The sequence below is a fragment of the Fusarium mangiferae genome, assembly GCF_900044065.1.
Source record: "Fusarium mangiferae strain MRC7560 genome assembly, contig: FMAN_scaffold004, whole genome shotgun sequence".
Classification (NCBI taxonomy): Eukaryota; Fungi; Ascomycota; class Sordariomycetes; order Hypocreales; family Nectriaceae; genus Fusarium; species Fusarium mangiferae.
The window spans coordinates 2,717,288-2,735,784 of NW_024573924.1; the positions used below are offsets into that span (position 1 = coordinate 2,717,288).

At 48.2% G+C, this 18,497-nt stretch overlaps 10 protein-coding genes across 10 annotated transcripts; 5 read left to right on the plus strand and 5 right to left on the minus strand.

Moving 5' to 3' along the window:
• Positions 1–313: 313 nt before the first annotated feature.
• Positions 314–1,036, minus strand: FMAN_09428 (uncharacterized protein; the record flags this gene model as incomplete). Its single annotated transcript, XM_041830271.1, has 2 exons — positions 314–528; positions 577–1,036. 2 exons carry the CDS (start codon positions 1,034–1,036, stop codon positions 314–316), a joined length of 675 nt encoding a protein of 224 aa, XP_041680951.1.
• Positions 1,037–2,388: 1,352 nt separating this feature from the next.
• On the minus strand, positions 2,389–3,355 carry FMAN_09429 (uncharacterized protein; the record flags this gene model as incomplete). Its single annotated transcript, XM_041830272.1, has 2 exons — positions 2,389–2,970; positions 3,053–3,355. The coding sequence occupies 2 exons, from the start codon at positions 3,353–3,355 to the stop codon at positions 2,389–2,391; spliced, it is 885 nt and encodes a 294-aa protein (XP_041680952.1).
• A 128-nt stretch (positions 3,356–3,483) lies between these two features.
• On the minus strand, positions 3,484–4,528 carry FMAN_09430 (uncharacterized protein; the record flags this gene model as incomplete). The annotated part of the gene is made up of 2 exons (XM_041830273.1): positions 3,484–4,400; positions 4,453–4,528. 2 exons carry the CDS (start codon positions 4,526–4,528, stop codon positions 3,484–3,486), a joined length of 993 nt encoding a protein of 330 aa, XP_041680953.1.
• A 615-nt stretch (positions 4,529–5,143) lies between these two features.
• On the plus strand, positions 5,144–6,232 carry FMAN_09431 (uncharacterized protein; the record flags this gene model as incomplete). Its single annotated transcript, XM_041830274.1, has 1 exon — positions 5,144–6,232. One exon carries the CDS (start codon positions 5,144–5,146, stop codon positions 6,230–6,232), a length of 1,089 nt encoding a protein of 362 aa, XP_041680954.1.
• Positions 6,233–6,476: 244 nt separating this feature from the next.
• FMAN_09432 (uncharacterized protein) lies at positions 6,477–7,199 on the plus strand (the record flags this gene model as incomplete). Its single annotated transcript, XM_041830276.1, has 1 exon — positions 6,477–7,199. One exon carries the CDS (start codon positions 6,477–6,479, stop codon positions 7,197–7,199), a length of 723 nt encoding a protein of 240 aa, XP_041680955.1.
• Positions 7,200–7,439: 240 nt separating this feature from the next.
• Positions 7,440–9,238, minus strand: FMAN_09433 (uncharacterized protein; the record flags this gene model as incomplete). Its single annotated transcript, XM_041830277.1, has 4 exons — positions 7,440–8,258; positions 8,307–8,757; positions 8,807–9,021; positions 9,068–9,238. 4 exons carry the CDS (start codon positions 9,236–9,238, stop codon positions 7,440–7,442), a joined length of 1,656 nt encoding a protein of 551 aa, XP_041680956.1.
• A 1,269-nt stretch (positions 9,239–10,507) lies between these two features.
• FMAN_09434 (uncharacterized protein) lies at positions 10,508–11,819 on the minus strand (the record flags this gene model as incomplete). The annotated part of the gene is made up of 4 exons (XM_041830278.1): positions 10,508–10,997; positions 11,061–11,428; positions 11,489–11,593; positions 11,649–11,819. 4 exons carry the CDS (start codon positions 11,817–11,819, stop codon positions 10,508–10,510), a joined length of 1,134 nt encoding a protein of 377 aa, XP_041680957.1.
• A 1,530-nt stretch (positions 11,820–13,349) lies between these two features.
• Positions 13,350–14,164, plus strand: FMAN_09435 (uncharacterized protein; the record flags this gene model as incomplete). The annotated part of the gene is made up of 2 exons (XM_041830279.1): positions 13,350–13,746; positions 13,797–14,164. The coding sequence occupies 2 exons, from the start codon at positions 13,350–13,352 to the stop codon at positions 14,162–14,164; spliced, it is 765 nt and encodes a 254-aa protein (XP_041680958.1).
• A 1,212-nt stretch (positions 14,165–15,376) lies between these two features.
• On the plus strand, positions 15,377–16,189 carry FMAN_09436 (uncharacterized protein; the record flags this gene model as incomplete). Its single annotated transcript, XM_041830280.1, has 1 exon — positions 15,377–16,189. One exon carries the CDS (start codon positions 15,377–15,379, stop codon positions 16,187–16,189), a length of 813 nt encoding a protein of 270 aa, XP_041680959.1.
• A 961-nt stretch (positions 16,190–17,150) lies between these two features.
• FMAN_09437 (uncharacterized protein) lies at positions 17,151–18,338 on the plus strand (the record flags this gene model as incomplete). Its single annotated transcript, XM_041830281.1, has 1 exon — positions 17,151–18,338. One exon carries the CDS (start codon positions 17,151–17,153, stop codon positions 18,336–18,338), a length of 1,188 nt encoding a protein of 395 aa, XP_041680960.1.
• Positions 18,339–18,497: the final 159 nt, after the last annotated feature.

The window sequence follows — 18,497 nt, forward strand, 5'->3', positions numbered from 1 at the left end:
CTTTTTGCAATTGAGACTTGTGGCACATAGCTTAAATCAGCAGAGAGAACTTAGACTTCAACAAAGGTATCCGCGGCAATTATTGTTAGGTGCATAACCGCTGCTCTCGTTTCTGCTGTGCCTAGAGCACCTGTCAACGATGGTAGAAGGATCAAGATCACTCTTATGGTGGTTATAAAGTCAATTTGATCTTATTATCTATACCATAGTTATGCCAATCTTTATATTCTTTAGGAATGCTCTAACTCTCACTTGCAGGTTTTTCTTCTATTGGCGGTCCGAAACCTGGTACATAACAATTCAGCCCTGGGTTTTACTCGTCGCCAAGTGGACCAACATAGATACTTTTCTTCATGGGCAATCCGTTGGTTGACAGTCCTAGTCCTTCCATCAACCTTGTCGTCTCGGCCAGTGGGTTTTCATCATGTTGTTTCTCAACGGTTTCCATTAATTCTCGGAATCTTCTGAGTTCTTTCATCCTTCCAGAGGACTGATCATACTTGACGTCCCGAAAATTGAGCTCCTCATCTTGATGCCATGTTAGTGTTTATTTCTTCCACTGCGTGCTTTACATACCGGTGAAGAGGGACTGGAAGACGTTCGCAATCGCCGAAATGTCGGACTGTCGGCTTCGCAATCCCAGTAACATCAGTGCAAAGGGTACAAGAAATCGATCTCCGACACAATCCTTCGCCACGAAGATTGCAGATCGAATTTGCTTTTGATCCACGATATGGTTTTCCCTGATACCGACTCGAAGTTCGCAGACTGGTATTGCCCAGTCTGCCCACTTATTGGGTTTGTTCAATGCAGGACATATCACCGTAAAAAGGCCCCCATCAACGAGCTGCTGCATTGTCATTTCCACACACTTGCCTTCGATATCCAAACAGCCTTGAGTAAGGTATTCTCCAAAGTAAAACTGGCCACGTCTCTTTTCGTGAAGCTCTGTAAGGTCTAGTTCTTCACGCAGCCACTCCAACGCATCAAGGTCGCGAAGGAATGTTTTTTTGGGAAATTTTCGGGTATCAATCATTATGATTTTAGTATCTGCGAATTGTGGTTTTGGTTCGAAGTCTCTTGTGTGACGGTACAAGGCATATTGGAGAAGGAAGAGAAGAGAACTAGACCAAGACATGAGATTGCAGGGGCTCTTGTTAAAACGGTTGCAGTGCCAAAGTAGATGGTCTTTGAGTCTTGAAGTAGCCTTTTGGGTTGGCAGCTGCAAAAGATCTTGGCTGCATGGTAACCCATCTTTATGATATGCTGGTGGCCCGAGGAAGGCTGGAGCCATGACACGCACGGCACTCGTATCGCCCTTTGAGCGTGGGACATGGAGTCGAAAAAGATAAGTTGGGGTTTTTTCGGATGTAAATAAATTCTCCTGGCCAGGCTTTGGCTCAAAAGGCTGAGGCATGTTATAAGGACTCCGAAGATTGAGTCAGATTGATCGTTGCAGAGACTCGACCGTGTGAGGCGCGTGATGCAAGCCAACAACACGATAAGGGAGGATGTAAGAAATGAGTAAAAGTTTAATGGTGCTCCATGATTGCATTGGATTGGGCTATATACTCCTGGGCCTTGATATCAGGTCCGTGGCGCGGGTACCTTGGCAGGCAACAAGGCTGACAGCACTAAACTCTTTAATTGCGTAATGGGTTGAAATGAGGTCGCATAACAAGAAATCAAGTTTCCTCATTGGTCTCTGGATTTAGTTCCCATTGAAGCACCAACCAACAAGGTCGAAATATGGCGTGATAAATCAGCTGTGTGTGTATTTCAAGAATGCCTAGCGGACGGCTGACAAGGGGTCAATCACAAGTGTAGGGAGGCCTGTCAGACTATCAAGCACGCCGGTAGAGACGGTCTTTGACCGCTGATGGGTAAGTTGAATTCTGACTCGCCTTGTTGCGCGTTGCGAATCCGGCGAGGTCGATCCAGGTCAAGATCTACGATGCTAAAGACGTAAGGAAGAGCCGCAAGATGACAACAGCGATCGACCTAGCTGCAATTGGCTCTTTGGTTGAGCTCAAAAGACTCATTGGTATTGCCATGAACAGGAAAAGAACCTCCTTTTCTAGGACGTTGGATCCACTGCCTTTCCTCTTTTTGCATCAACTGACACTGGATGCTCCGCTCGCGACATTGAAGCCATCGCCAAGCAATCCATGCCTCTGGTATAACTAAAACTATGTATGAAATAATATCTAGTTGGTATTTTTTCCTCTATTGCTATTCAATAAGTCTATTGATATTAAACCAATATTATCTAGCGTGTGACCCTGTTGTAATAAATGTTAGCATCTCCATAGGAAATGATACCGATTATGCAGCATAATTAAGGCCATACGTACGCAGGTAGCAAACATTCCGACAATTCGGGATCCCTTAGGTTGGACTGTCACCCAACCTTTTTGTATTCCATAAGGATATCGCGGAGTTTGTACATGTCGATTGAAAGTAGTGTTTATCTAGAAGAGTAAGCAACCGATTTTTGACGAGCGAGGTTTCGTTTGGCTTGGGTACCTTCATGCCCACGACAGTCGCTCCTCGTTCTTGAACCTCAAGACTCTTTAGTCGTTCTCCAGCACCTCCATCTATTATTAATGACACATTTGAATCATGTGAGTCCGAGAAGTTTCGTCGTCCAGGGAACTCTTCGTCAAATGGACCAGTGTGACCAAGCTGCCGGTTATGGGAGGGATTAGCAAAGCGGAATTCCATGCCGGAGATATAGCAGACATCAAAGATCCAAGCAACGATCTCAGTAAGGGTTGATGAATACATGTCATCAGCTTCACCAAAGAAGACGCCTGTGAAAGGGAGTCTAAATTCGCTTGGTGGCTTATCGCCCTTGTTCCAATCGTAAAGAAGTCCCATCGGTGGAACTTGAGGATACCAGAGGCAGTTCTTGCGCCAGCTGAGCTCATCAAGTGAGCCTTGTCGGCTAAGTTTGACGAGCTTTATGGCCTGTAAAATATCAGAAATTATATCTCAGTTCATGAAGGCGTAATTGATAAGGAGAAGAGAGTCCAGTCAGATAGAAACTTACATCAAACTCAGCTTTGATTGCTAAAAGGCCGGGGGCTCCAGCTAAGCGCCATCGTGGAGTACCAGCCGGGTCGCCGGCCCAGCTAGATAGTACCCCATCCTCATAGATAAGAGCCATTGCTTTAACGCCAGATGTATGCAAGGCAAGCTCCCAGCCTTGGATATGTTGTGCATTAGGAAGATGAATGTCAACCATATTACCCCCATGTATGTACCCGATAACATAGCGCTCATGGCTGTGATCGATCAGGACCAGGCCAGAAACAAACACCCCCTCTGGTAGATTCACAAATGATACAGACATCCTATGCATCATGAGTGTTGGCGAGAAACTGAGGATGCGAGCTCGTAAAACTCGATTGCCATTGAGGAATGAATCATTCGGTTGAGTACTTGCGCATGCCGCCGTGTGCCAGCAAGCTGAAGTATCATCTAAATCCGCAGAAGTCTCAAACCAAGTTTGTAGAGGCCTCCTTGGCAAGGTATGTCCTCCATCTGAGACACTAGGCCATGCAGTGTTTTCGCAAGGCTCCAAATTCGCTTGCGATTAGCCACATGAGGGTCATTTAGGGCCCAGATTTGGAGTGATAAGTAGAAGGCTCTCCATGATTCAGGCGGATGATCTATGACCTCGGGTATATACTCGAACTCGTGGCCTGGTTGGAACCGTGAGGCCCAGAATCTTTCAAATAATTGAAGGGAGGCAAAGACCGGGGATGCAATCCGAATTACATGAATTTCTGAGGTTGATAGCAATACAGTGATCAACTGTAAGATGTCTGGGGACAAACGAAAGAAGGGGTCTTTAGTAAGGGCCTCAGTGTTGAATATGACATGACTTAGGAATATATCGTTCTGTAGGCGAGCTGTTTGTTGGATTGCATTGGCTAGGGCGGGGATATGAAACGGATCTGATCGAAAGGGATTGGGTATAGTTCGTGGGTCAGGGAAGCGAGTATCTTGTGTCGGCACTTTGAACTCTTTTTCCAGTATGCTTGCTCCTCCATAGTCATGACCCCAGTTCAGGAAGGCTTCTTGACCCGTTGGCATGGACAAACACGCCGCAAATAAGTGGCCCAGGTTCGGGATGGAATACTTTGTGAAGATACTCCAGCAAGATGCGTGAAATCCATAGCCCCAAGCCGAGACATCTTCATCTAGGGAGCGTGTGAAAATGGTCGGTCTGTTCGGTGTCAAAGCCACATCGATAGTGGTACCTGGCCCAGTATCGTCGTCGTAGCGCTTCTTTGGATCATCCGGAGCGGTTCCAAAAATTTCATCGTCGTTGCTGCTCCGTCGGCCGACACCAGAAACATCGACATGGTCCACTAAATCGCTCTCAACCCAGACTTACGTCAAATTAGAATCTGGGTACTGCAGTCGATAGTGACAGGGACTTACTCGCTCGAAACTCCTGGAGCCATGTTTCGCCAAGCTGTACAGTGATATGAATTCCGCAAAGAGAACAGTATATCATGGCTTGTCGAGGATTTCTGTGTGACACCTTGTGTGTTGTATGAAAATGGAATGAGATGAGCGATGAATTGATGTTATGACCAAAGAGCCCCGCCCCCAGCCTGAACCTTAAGGCATGAAACCGCCGCCATGCCAAGCGCCGTTGTTCTAGTTGTCACGCATTCACAGTTGAATGTGCCTTGGTCGCAAGGTCGGAATTGGACTATGGCCGAGAGCTTAATCTGCAGAGAGAACTCAGTACACCAAGACCAAGAAAATAAAGGCGGATAAAGACGGGTGAGCACTCTCCAGAGGCCATGCCGGCAGGCCTCCCTTTCTTTCTTCCTCGTTCCATTTACTGTACCAGACTAACATTACATAAATCAATTTATTGATTTCCCGGTTCTATTGTCAAATAAGCAACTGACGATGGGCGGAGCACAAAAAAAAGTCCCGAGCCTATTAATCTTACCATCCCGCGATACCCGATATTGCCGTTCCTCCACCTTTTAAGCATCTGGGGTATTTACAGTGACTACGCAACTTTCATCACTCATTAGGCGCATGGTGGAGAGTTATTAGAGTTGTTCAACAGTCAATCGATATACTTCGCTGCCACAGGCTACCGATACGGGCAATGACTGTCATCAGAGTTGCCGCATGCCATGTTTCTCCCATCTTCCTCTCCGCGAAGGCTACAAGCTCAAAGGCAATCGGCCTGATAAAGCAGGCGGCAAAGAACAAAGCAAATCTAGTCGTATTCCCGGAAACATATATCTCAGCGTTCCCAATATGGAGTTCGATACGGGCTCCTACCGAGAACCACGATCTGTTCAGGCAAATGGCGCATGAGTCCATCTTTGCCGATGGCGATGAAATCCACGCAATTCGCAACGCTGCAAAACAGGCAAATATCATGGTGAGCTTAGGCTTTTCTGAAAAAGCTCGCTTCAGCAGCGCGACTTTATACAACTCGAACCTCTTTATTGGAGACTCTGGAGACGTTCTGATTCATCATCGGAAATTAATGCCTACGTTCTTTGAGAAGCTTACTTGGGCACCTGGAGATGGACACGGCCTGCGCGTTGCAGATACACCATTCGGAAAGATTGGGAATTTGATTTGCGGAGAGAATACCAACCCTTTGGCTCGGTATAGCCTCATGGCTCAAGGGGAGAACATTCATATCTCGACTTGGCCACCGATCTGGCCAACGCGAGTTGCTCCTCCAGGCAAAACTTTAGAATCTTCTGAGGGGACTTCAGATAAGCCTAACTACGATAACGTTACCGCAAACACAACAAGGGCAGCTGCTCATTGCTTCGAAGCCAAGTGTTTCGGTGTCTTGTGTTCGGGCGTCCTGGGAGAAGACGCCATTAACGCAGTTTCTGGAGGTTCAGCGTACTTAACCGAGGTGCTGCAGCAATCCCAGCGTGGCGCGACTCAATTTCTTGATCCAACTGGGGCTCCATTGAAGGGATTCACCATCGACAGTCAGACCGGGGAGGCTGTAGCCACCGACTTCCTGCAGCATGATGAAGGAATTCTTTATGCTGATCTTGATATCGAGGATTGCATTGAAGGGAAGCAGTATCATGACGTTGTTGGAGGATATCAGCGCTTGGATGTTTTCGATCTCAAGGTGAACCGTACTCGAAGGGAGCCAGTTACTTTCACTGAAGACGTTGGCAAGGTTCCATCTCAAGATTGGCAGCCCATTGACTGAGGACCCTGTTTAAATGTGGGAAGAGCTAATTTTACCTATCTCACTGGATGATCGAAAGGTCAATTGAGTCGATTAACCCTCTCTCCAACATGAAGGATTTTGACTGCTTACGCTCGTGACCTGCCCAATCCGGGCAGCTTATGTCATTCAATTTCTCTCTCAAGTGAGGGGCAGCATCAATACGATTTTAAACATCTAAAACTTGTGGATTTTCATGATAGTCTTCTCACCCGGGGACGTCGAAATGGGCGATCAAAAGATCCCCAGCGCTATTGAGCGCCCGCTTCCCAACGGCGTCATCTATGACATGTCAACGGTCGGTCATGTGCGCATTACACTTCCTAAATCTTCAACCTGGTCAAGCGGACTTCATTGGCATGAGACTCATGATGAATACTTGAAAGTGGTCAAAGGAACAATTCGAGTCCGGCTGGGAGATTCGCGACAAGTCATCAGCGCTACAGATGGCAATCAGCCTGAGATCAAAGTGCCACGCTACGCTCGGCATGAATGGCAGCGAGCCGCACCAGACGGCGAAGAGGTCCTCGTGATTGAGAGGACGGATCCGGATGACAACGATAAAGCCATCTTCTTCTGGAATCTGAATGGTGTCATTCTCAACAGCCCCAAGTTGCTGAATGATAAGGCCTCGGTGGTTTCTCGCTTACCTGCAAGACTGCAAGGGCTGTTTCTCGATATTTGGATCCCTCTCAACTTGTTCATCATCTTTCGAACCTTGGACAATATCCCTGTATTCTTGAATTTGCCTGATATCTCTCGAGCGCCTCATAGTAGACTGAGGTACCTGTTACAAAATATCGATATGGCAGCCTCGCATCTCATTCTACTTGTTGCTTCGTGCGTTGGTTGGGTTCTAGGGTTGCAGCCAGTTCAACGGAGATATACGCCTGAGGATGCATATGCGTCATGGCATTCGCGACAAAAGATTGCCAGAAAGATCAAATAATCCATCCACAGATTCAGGGGATTCGAGGCTGTGATCAAGTTTATCTACTCCATAATAAAATGAGCCACATAGCGACAGATCATAATTTTGAGACAGCTGTATTATTGTAATATACTATCTCAATATCCAAATGGGATATAAAACGAGTCTATATGATCTCATGAAAAGAATAACATTTTATTATGCATCGCCAACTGAAACAAATTTTATGCCGCACCATTGATAAAAGAAAACACCAACCTAGTTCTCAACAATAGGTCCGTTATACTCCTTTCGCGCCCATGCGAAATAGTAAATGACACTGAAGATGACGAGGCCACCAGTGACCACGACACTGTAGTTCATCATATCCACGGTAGGTTCCACCATGGGAGGCCAGAAACTGAAGAAGCCCACTACAACGAGGTAGCACATGGCGAAGATGTTGTTGGCAATGCCAAAAGCACCCTTGAGATGGAACGGGCCCCAAACAAGCTCAGCGCCAGTGGTGTTGGCCAAAGCTGGCAGATCAGATGCGCCGGGCAGCGTGAAGCCTTTGGTGAGGCGACGGTAGAGCAGAAGACCGGCGGCGATAAGGTACGAGGAGTAGAGGCAAGAGATGGATAGAGAAGTGACATTTTGGAACGCGACAGGTGATCCAATGTTGATGAGTGACAAGAGGATCGAGATGACGGCAGTGCAAAGGACCGAGTATACGGGAACGGTGGTTCGGTCGCTGACCTTTGATAGGGTGCGCCAGCCAGGAAGACCACGGTCGCGGGCAAAAGACCAGAAGACACGAGAGGTCGATGCAAGCATACCGACAGTGGCGCAGGCAGCAAGAAGGACAATAATGGCGGACATGACGGTCGCGCCGGCCCTTGAGTTTGTCGCTTGCTTGAAGATGTACATGTAAGGGAAGCCGAGCATTCCGGGGCCTGAGGCCATCGCATCGTCGAGGTTGCCCATACAGAACACCATGGCGATGACCATGGCGAAGCCGCACGCGCCGTTGATGCAGAGACTGAGAAGGATGGAGGTGGGGACGACGACGGAGGGATTGACGGTTTCTTCGGACATCTAGAGACTGTCAGTGAAAGCTCATGGAGGCGAGATGTGAGAGCTTACGTGGAAAGCGGCATCAGTTCCAACGAAGGAAAAGGCATTACCCATCATACCAACCATGAACGAGATGCCGTTAGTCGACCATCCACCGTTGTTAACAAATGTACCAAAGACATCCGACGCAGACGCATGAGGTCCAAGAGTAACAAGAGGGATCAAGATGGCAAAGAAACCAAGAATGTGGAGGATCAAGATCAATCCCTCAAACTTGGGTAGCACAGAACTGACGAGGGTATTGATGAAGACGGCAAACCCAAAGATGGCCCAGAACAGCAATGTTCCCTGCCAAAGCTCAGGCTGGAAGTCGGGATAATTGAGCGTCGCCATTCCCAAGATCATGTTTCCGGTGAGCAGGGCGCTGGACGATACTGAGCCTTGCCATCCGCCGACCGTGAGCATGCCTGTGAGGTGACTGAGGAATTTGGAGCACGATCGCGGCGCCATCATAGCGACCCTAGAGACGATGTTAGTTGGAATCTAGAGGTAGAGATGATGTGACTTGCCAGTGATATTGTCCTCCAGATGTAGGCGCCATCGAGACCAGCTCGCACATGGTAGCAAAGACACTAAAGTTACCGACCCAAACGACAAGGAAGCTGTAGATAACACCGGCTGTACCACCATTATTGAGGCCCTGGGCGAAGAGAACCGTGATGGCTTCCCAGGTGATGAGAATAGTGCAGCTAAATCCCAGAATCGTCATGAACCCAAAGTTGCGCTGAGCTGTCAGTCGATGCACCGCAACGAGGGAGGGTGTAACATACCCGGAGGACCTGCTTCTTCCCCATCCGCTCCAACTGGTCCTTATCATGATAATTGCTCGTCGAGCTCCGTCCAGAATCTGGCTCTGCCTTTGCTGAGACATTGACATCACCTGCCGCCTTGACGGTGGCATTGTTGCCCATCTCAAAGCTGGGTTTGTTAACACTCTCCATGATGTCGCACCGGAAATAACAACGGGAGAGAAATTCGAGAAGAGAAGGATTGAGGAGAGAAGAACAAAAAAGCTAAAAGGAACTGCAGGAGGAGAAGGAAGGGGAAAAGAAAAAGGTACAGGAATGTTGGTTGCACCCCTGGGAAAGGTCGCGACTGCGGTAGAGTAAGCTAAGGTAGCATGCATTGGGGACGGCCGCCACCAACCGAGGCTGGGAATAAGACTGGGTATGATATGTTACAGAATAACTCAATCGTCTTAGTATGAGTGTACTGTACATTTACAGCGACGTTGCGTTGCGTTGTGTTGCTCCGCTATCTGTCCCGTACCGTATCATGCCGGACATCCCCTCGCCCCTCCTGTTGCTGATCCGGCAGAATGCACCGATGCCCCCCGGAGAGTCCACTAACAGGGCCTAACAAGGGTTCCCCCCTCCCACCGGGCTTTTTGTAGGGCCAGGGTCCCCATGTCTCTTCAGTAACTTAGCGGCGTTACAGGGGACAGCAATCAACGAGCCAAATTGACAGGCGTTTGACGGGGAGCCATTTTGCGACATAAACTGTCAGCATAAATTGAACATTTCTTTTTTTCTCCGTGTCTCCCCACAAATAGGATCGCCGCCCCTCCGTTTGACCATTTCAAGGCTAAGACGTTCCGGTGAGGTTTACTGGCTTAGAGTTCTATTGATTCATAGCTCGTTATAAGCGAGCGGCACAGAGCGACCTGAATAAACGCCACAGACGACGATTTGAGAGATAGGTTCTCGCTCGACAGCGGAAAGGGGGGCCCGGGCGTGCTCAAACTCTGGAGCCACCAGATCTGGATAGATCAGGGCCGGCTTATTTTCCTCTTTCCAGGTGCCTGGGTGCAAGGATCCAATCTGTTACGTACCGTGCTGTTGGCTGACCTGCTCTATTCGTTATGGTGATGTATCATAATCATACGCAACCGAGCGAACCACTGAGCCCCTGTATGTCAGAAAAAAAATGTTTTCTCTTCACCCTTTCTTTTTCCAAGTGGTCTTACGTTTGTTATGCTGTTGGTCAGAGGGAATTCATGCGCGCCTGACAAACATTTCATCTTGCTTTTTCTCAGAGTGCTTGCAGCTTTTCTGATACAAAACGTTCTATATTTAACACAGCCAATTGGGTTTTTTTACTCTAAATTCGTACACTTGCATAAAACGTTGCTGCGCTGTAACCAAAATCTCGGAGAGATGAATAACCGAGCAAACAAACATGACTGAGAAAAAAAAAGAAATTACCTTGCCTCATGTTTGTCGGGATGCTGCATCCTGCGTGGTCTCTATGTCTACCTGCCACGTCTGATGGATCAAGATCTTCTGACTTGAGTGGCTGGAGCGACTCTGTCCATCCCAGCTCCTCTCGTGGTCATGTTTCGGCTTGTTAGCAAAGTCCTCCATCTCGTGAATCTCACTGCGCTGCGTCTTGGACGCATGATCCAGGGCTCGCGATCTGCTGCTCTGCCCCGTCTTTGACTTGTACCCCGCGTAGCCGGGCCTGTTTGTCGGGTAACCGTTGCTGCTCGACTTGCCCTGCCGTCGAAGATCGTCGACGCGGATCTGCCCGGACTCCAGGCTGTCGAGGAAGGGCTTGAAGTTGGGCAGGCATACGGTAAGGATGGCGAGGCACTGCACTAGCTGGATGGTGATGGAGGCGGGCCAGATGCTAAACGAGTGATCGGCAGAGTCGAATGCCTTGTTGGAGTAGTGGATTTGCGCTGCGATTGCCGGTGTCACACTATTAAAAGGTTGTTAGCCATGGCGTGGAGAACAAAAGAAAATAAAACCACGCCGTACGTACAATATTCTGCTGCCAAAAACGCTCATTACAAGGATCTTTTTCGACCACGAGGTCTGGATCTTGACCACGTTTTCTGCCATAATGATAACGATGACGATGTCGGTGATGATGTTGGCGGTAGAGTAGTACGTCCAAAATGCTTTGAGATTGATGCATTTATCGTTATCGCCGTAGAGCCATGGCGTCGGTGGTTGGCATTGGAAGAAATTGACGAGGAGCGCCGTGACGCCCCAAACACCGACGACGGCTTCGCAGGCGATGATGATCCATTTTTGGCTCTTGGGCGCCATGATTCGTAGACTCATTGTACCCGATAACTTGCAGCAAAGGAGCGAGGCGATGAGCATCGTGTTTGTCGTATATTGGCTCTGTACGAGGGTGTATTAGTTGTTTGTTCTGTTGTCGCGGGGCTGTCTGTCGGGTGTTACCTTGAAGAAGGTGTCTCGATCGCTGGCGCTGAGAACATCAAAATGTTGACCGAGTCCATGCTCGCACGCATTAAAGACAATCGCTGTCTGACAAGCCGCAAGCACCTGTGCGCATAAATATAAGCATGTTGGAATGCATAAAGTGAGGTGGATGTCTTACAGTTGCGACAATGATGAGCACGTCGTCAACCCTCAATGTCTTGATCATGTAAAGCTTGGTGCCAGTCCTAACTAAACATGATAATATCGCAATGACGAGAAACATCAACGACAAGACCTGAATGAGTGGTGACTTGTTGCTGTCGGTGATGATTCGTTGGTTCGAACTCATATTGGACCGATGAATGCAGCAATTGCTGCGCAAAAAGAGCGAAAAGATATTACGAAAAGAGAGAGAGATCCACGAAAACGATATTAAATTCGAACGACGATGAATTCAGAGACAAAAAGGTATCACAGTTAAAGCTAAGACACAGCTGACAGTGGAGCGTAGATTAAGGGAAGGGAAGCTTCAGCTAAGGTACAGTTACGGTACTTCAAAACCATGGTGTGAAGGAAATCTCACAGGCACAGGCGCAGGTACTGGCGCGGCAGAAAACTGGTATTGGGCATATCCCGGAAACGGTGATTATAACGGTTATTGACACCCAAAAGCAGTTTGGAACCTTTTTCGTGAAACGGGACGTGAGGACCAATAAATGGGAGGAATGAAGCTATATCACAATTACGTAGGAATCTCCCCCCTCTCCTCAGACCAGCCTGTGAGGCCATGTCTGCAAGAGAAGAAAAAGCAAATCTCCAACATGGGTAGCCACCCCCCCTGTATTCTGCGCTATAATTCCATGGTCCTATTGATGTGATGTGAAAAAGGCGCCAATGATGCTTGATATCGCGTAGAGGAGAATTATGCAGCTGAGCGGCTCAGCAACAACGAGCAATCCGAAACAGCCGGCCTCCCAGTGAAATTTCACCGGTTGGAAGTTTATCTGTACATGAAGCTGTGCATTGTTGCAGATCGCAATATTTGAAATACTGTGCAATCGTGGCACAATTATCAATACGGCTGAGGTTCTCTACATCGATTGGTAGGGCTAAGTGAGCCTCAGACTAAGAGTTAGTGTACACCCCGCTGTTAGTGTGAATCTTCATGTGAAGAGGAGCCCTCTCTCGTTATCGTCACCGAACCAGTCCGTGCTTCTACTGTACAACCCCCCTCCCTGAATCTGGGTCCGCGCGTTAAGCCCAATGGGTCTACTATCCGAGCGGAGATCGATCCGCGGGTTACAATTAGCAAAACGACCTTCCAAACTCTGTTTAGACCTTTTTTTTACCGGCGGATCTATTCGGGCGGATCATCCGGTGGAAGAAGAGAAAAAAAAATGGTTCGAATTCTCTTCGCGGAATTATGCACTGCTCATCAGAAATTTCCGCCTGCATGTCCTGGTGAACTTGCTACAGTGGCGTGGCTTGCTGCTAAAGAGGGCAAAGATCGCTGTGGACATGGGTGTCTAAGCTTTTCGACCAACCGTTTCTCGTGGGTGCCTCGGTACTGCAAGCCCTCTCCGTTGAGTGGCTTTATTGTCAACCGAAAAGGGCATCGAGCTTCCGATTGCTCGTTTTTCTCATGGTACGAGTAGAGAGGAAGGATTTGGATTGCGAGTTTTGATGGGCTGATGGGGTTTGCTTATTTCCGCCGTGGGCTCCACTGGGGATAAATTGGCTGGGTTGATGCTCTGATTAGCTCGGGTAGGTTGTTTGCTGTGGCAGGCCTCTCTGCCACTGAATGCGACTTAATTCAGTAGATTTATCCTTTTGTGCTACCATCTCAAACGTGGTGTCACATACCCAATACAACGGCAAGATGACTCTCAAACTCATCGAGGTCGACACTGCTACTGATTTTGAAGAGCTCATCGCTTGTCAATGGGCATCTTATGAGAATCCCCTCCAGCCATTCTTTCGCATGTTCTGTCCTCTCAATGCTCCAACACACGCAGAATCTCTCAAGGAGTCAGTAGCTCTTCAGCTCAAATGGCACAATGAAGACCCAACGAGCTACTGGGCAAAAGTGGTAAACGACGATGGCAAAATCGTGGGCGGTTGTTTATGGAAGATTTGTTCCGATAATCCGTTCGATACAGATGAGGATCATTCCTACGCTTATTGGCAGCCGGAAGGGGAGCGACGAGAGTTTATCACACAAGCTCTGAAACAATTCGATGCGCCTAGAGCGCGGATGGGGGCTAGACCTCAAGTCTGTAAGTTTTCTATTCAGAGGATCTGAGGAATGAGACTAAACTCGATTTAGATGTCAATATCGTCTTTACACATCCAGACCATCGTCGCCAAGGCGTGGCGAATGTTGTTATGAACTGGAGCAAGCAGAAGGCTGATGAGATGGGCGTTGAGCTATGGCTCGATGCGACAGAGCAGGGCGTGCCTGTTTATGAGAAGCATGGCTTCACTGTCGTCAATATCAACACCATACAGCCTACCAAAGAGAATCCCGGTGAAGAATGGCATAAAGTTAAAGAGGAGTTAGGCCCTATGACGTTTAGACAGATGTGGAGACCTGCTGGTGGTGATTATCAAGAAGGGAAAACAGTCAAGCCCTGGGAGACTGTTGAGATCAAGTATGAGCCTAAGCTGGCGTATGTAGAGTCTCATGCAGCTTAGGCGAGATGGGGGCGATGGAGTTGACAGTTGGCATGTTCGATAGAGTTAAGCTTAGCGTCCGTTTCATGTAAATGACCGATGTGATGGGGAGTGGTGTACATGTCAGACATGCATGGAAGAAGGAAATAATTTGGTGATCGTCGTTTGGCTTGTGTCACCGGACCCGTAGCCGTCCCGCTTACCAGCTGAGCTGCGATCTGCAATAGCAAACAGTCAGTTTGGTTATCGTAATCTACAGTTTGCCTACTTCTCAATAGCAGCCAGCGAAAGTGTTATCACCATTGTCTCATCGGGGTTGAGCTAAGATGAATAGATTATTAATAGAAACACTGGCGATGCATGATGTACACAGGCATGCTTTCCACGACGTTCTTAAAGAGCTAGATATGCTAATAAACCTTGCTCAAGCATGATGACACCTTTTATGTCTTTCAAGTGATTGTTCATTGCATTAATCATTGATTGTGTAATGCTGGAAACCTCATATGGTAGTAAACCTTATCTATAGTGTTTACCCTAAAGCTGGTGATTAATCATGATTTTATGCGCAGAATCAACACACTGAGGAGAAATTTCAAGATTTTATCAAACTTGAGAACCGAAAATTGGAAAAGTTCTGGCGTTATCATATTGATCACGTTCTCGTTGCTATTCACTGGTAATCGTTTCCAAGCAAGATAATGTTCATCAGTATCATGTGTTATCTCTATCGACATTTGCTCTGACGCGACAATGCTCATGTACTTCAGATTATTACAAACTGTGAGAATTCTTAGGTCGTTCTTACTAAAATGCTTCACAACAACCATGTTGTGGTTTGGCGTTCTATGTAGTGATGAGGTTAAGCTTCAGGTGGCGAACACGTTCAAACGCGTCAATGACGCGTCGGGATCCAAGGATCGGGGTATTGCGGAGGCCGAAGGCCGAACAGCGGACTTGACCCGACGAATCATTTCGCGACGAGCGTAACCTCACATCTCGAATACCCTGGACATCTGACAATTCACGTATTCAATACAGCCATTTTCGCGTCTCATGAAGGAAAAGAGCTGGAAAGCTGGACATGGTGTTGAATCCTACGGAGAAGCGGAGTTTTCATAATCATGAGGACATGTAGTTGAATTGGAATGATTGGGATATATAAAAGGCCTGAGACGTGCGCAATTATGTGGATAAATAACAAATAAAGTAGCTTACACAAGCCTTCTCAATATGTCTACCAGATACACCGACAAGCTTGATAGCCAGCGCGTTCTCGTAATCGGGGGCTCAACGGGTATTGGCTTCGCCGTTGCCCAAGCGGCCCTCGAACACGGCGCACATGTTATTATCAGCAGCTCCAACCAATCCAAAATTGACGCTGCTATCAAGCGCCTCGAAATTCATATACAGAAAGCTCAACTTCCAATTAGGAAGATCTCTGGCAAAGTCTGCAACCTCGCCAAACCGGAAACAATCGAGGCCAATGTCAAAGACTTACTCGAGTCTGCTTCTCAGGACGGAAAACTCGATCATGTCGTCTTCACGGCTGGAGATTTCAATCCTTCACCAAGCCTCGACTCAGCGACTGTCAGTGTCATCTCCAAAATCGGCATGGTCCGGGTCATGGGCGCTCTCTTTGTCGCAAAGCATCTCTCGAGTTATATCAATCAGACGAACCGCAGCTCATTCACCATCACGGGTACGACCACTGATTCTCGTCCTGCTGGAGCGGGTTGGTCCCTGCTCAAAGCAGCAGCTGGTGGAATTGAGCCGATGACGCGTGCTTTGTGTATTGATCTTAAGCCGGTGCGAGTTAATTGTGTTACGCCGGGTTTTGTGCATACCGCGCTGTTTGATGGGTTTCCGCAAGATGTTAGGGATGTGATTTTTCCTGCTATGGAGAAGGACTCTGTTGTAGGTAGGCTTGGGGCTGCTGAGGAGTTGGCAGAGGCTTATGTTTATTTGATGAAGTGTACTTTTGCTACTGGCTCGATTGTTGTCGTCGATGGAGGCAGGATTGTTGGAGATGCCAGGAGTCAGTGAGTCTAAAGTTTGGTCCTATTGCCAGCAATCAACTACATAATTGCAAGAGTCAAGTTCTCTGTGATGATTCAAGGTATCAGCCTCAAGCCTCAAGTGCAAATAACACGTCTGTTGCAAGAGTTACCAAGGATATTGACAGGAGTAGACACGCCTGATCAAGGGCGATCAAGAAAACATGAGTGATGATACTTGTCTAGATAGCAGCAAGGCTCAAATGTGTTTTACAAGTATCTGAATTTCAGATAGTTTACGTGCAGCTTTTGAAAAATTCAACTTTGAGCAATGTTGACTTGATTATAAACAAAAATAGAAGTGTTCACGTGGAGTCTGGAACTGAGTGGAAGCTAGAGCAGCAGTAACATGCGATGTTGCCGAGCTATTGGCACTAGCGCGTATCAAATCAAGAAGATTCTCCATTATGCTTAACTATTGGGGTCTGGACCCCGAATAGCTTAATAGCTAGAAAAAGAGCTTCATAAATCCTCAGATCTCATTCGTCCTCCAACCTGGACCCCTAACGTTAGTGTCTTCGTAGTGTCGCTATGGCCATTTTCAGTGGAAATTTGCTTCAGCTTCCTTCTGAAAGACGCTGTAAAAAAGGAGACTACATAAACATAACGCTGTACTGCTAAAACCGCTTCAGACGTCATACTTTTCACTGTCACTCGTTTTAACGGCTTCTTTGCGAGCCTGTCACTCTTTCAAAATGATCGCCCAAAACGTTTTCGCTGCCTTTGTTGGTCTTGCAGTTGGTGTCCAGGCCGGCCCTTGCAAGCCTTCGTCAGTGACAACCACGACTGGCACAGCATCCACCGATGTTACTGCGTCCACCGATGTTACTGCGTCCACCGATGTTACTGCNTCCACCGATGTTACTGCGTCCACCGATGTTACTGCGTCCACCGATGTTACTGCATCCACTGATCTTACTGCGTCAACCGATGCCACTTCCATCACCAGCATGGCCACTTCTGGAGAGCCCACCACCACCACCGAAGCTGCTACTACTACCACCAGCCAAGCCGAATATGTCTGCCTTAAGGACCCTGCTCCAGTTGGAAAGAGCTGTAACGCCCAGGGTGGTGGCCAAGGTAACCTGCAAAGACTGGGCAACGCGAATACATTAACGCTGGCTTCCTGCCACAACTCCTGTCAGGACAGGGCCGGGTGTGTTGCATTTGCGCTGCAGCCTGGGTCATGGTGCGCGTTGTGGGGTGGCTCATTCACGGGTACCAGTGGTGGTGAATCGGCTTGGTCTTGGTATGACATGGACTGCTTCTGTGACGAGTCTTCAACCACCACAAGTGGCTTGGCTACCGAGACGACAGCCACCGAAGCTACAACCAACGAACTTACAACCTCATCTGTCGAACCCACTTCGACTACAGAGACCGCTCCTGCTACCACCACTACCACTGGTGCCGAGCTCACATATAGCTGCCCCGGCGGCTTTCCAGCTGGTTTTTCATGCGACGTCAAGTTCAACCATATTGGCGGATCAGTGGGACGTATCGTCGGAGAACTTGCTGGAGAAGACGCCGCGTCACTTGATAATTGCGTCAAAGCCTGCGTTGCAAACAAGGATTGCGATTTCTTTGCCTTCTGGCCTAACACGTTTTGCGAGCTTTGGGAAGGAAACTACGAACGTAATGAGAACGCGGCCGTGCAATGGAGCTGGTACGAGCTGAGCTGCTTTTGTCCACCAGGGAGGGAGACGACAACGACTGAGGTTACAACGATCGCGGCTACGACCACCGAAGCTACAACCACCGAAGCTCCAACTACTACTGAGGCTACAACCACCGAGGCTACAACTACTACTGAAGCTGCAACAACCACTACCACTGCACCAGGCGAGTCCTGCGTTAACAATGAGAAGAGTCCCGTTCCGTCCGATAAGGTCTGCAACAAAGATGGCTACTGGGAGGGTACCGCCATGGAGCTCCTGGACAGTCCAAGCGGTGTCAAAACGATGGAGTCCTGCCGCGCGGCTTGTCATGATACCAGCGGGTGCACTTACTTTGCCTTCACTCCTGGTCAATCTTGCTTTATATATAGCGGCAACATCCAGAGCGTAACTGATCAACAGACAGACTACATTTGGTACGACATGGACTGCTTCTGCGACTTGGATGAGCCAGACTACTGAGGCTGCTACCGCCAAGGCCATTATGGCGTCTGTCGGTTAGGAAAAGACAGCACTGGTGTTAGCCAACCCTCGTTTCAATGGATCAGCGGATCAGTGGAGGCATGAGCTTTTTCTTCTATGCATATATTCATAAAGAGCACGTAATAAACCTTGACATAT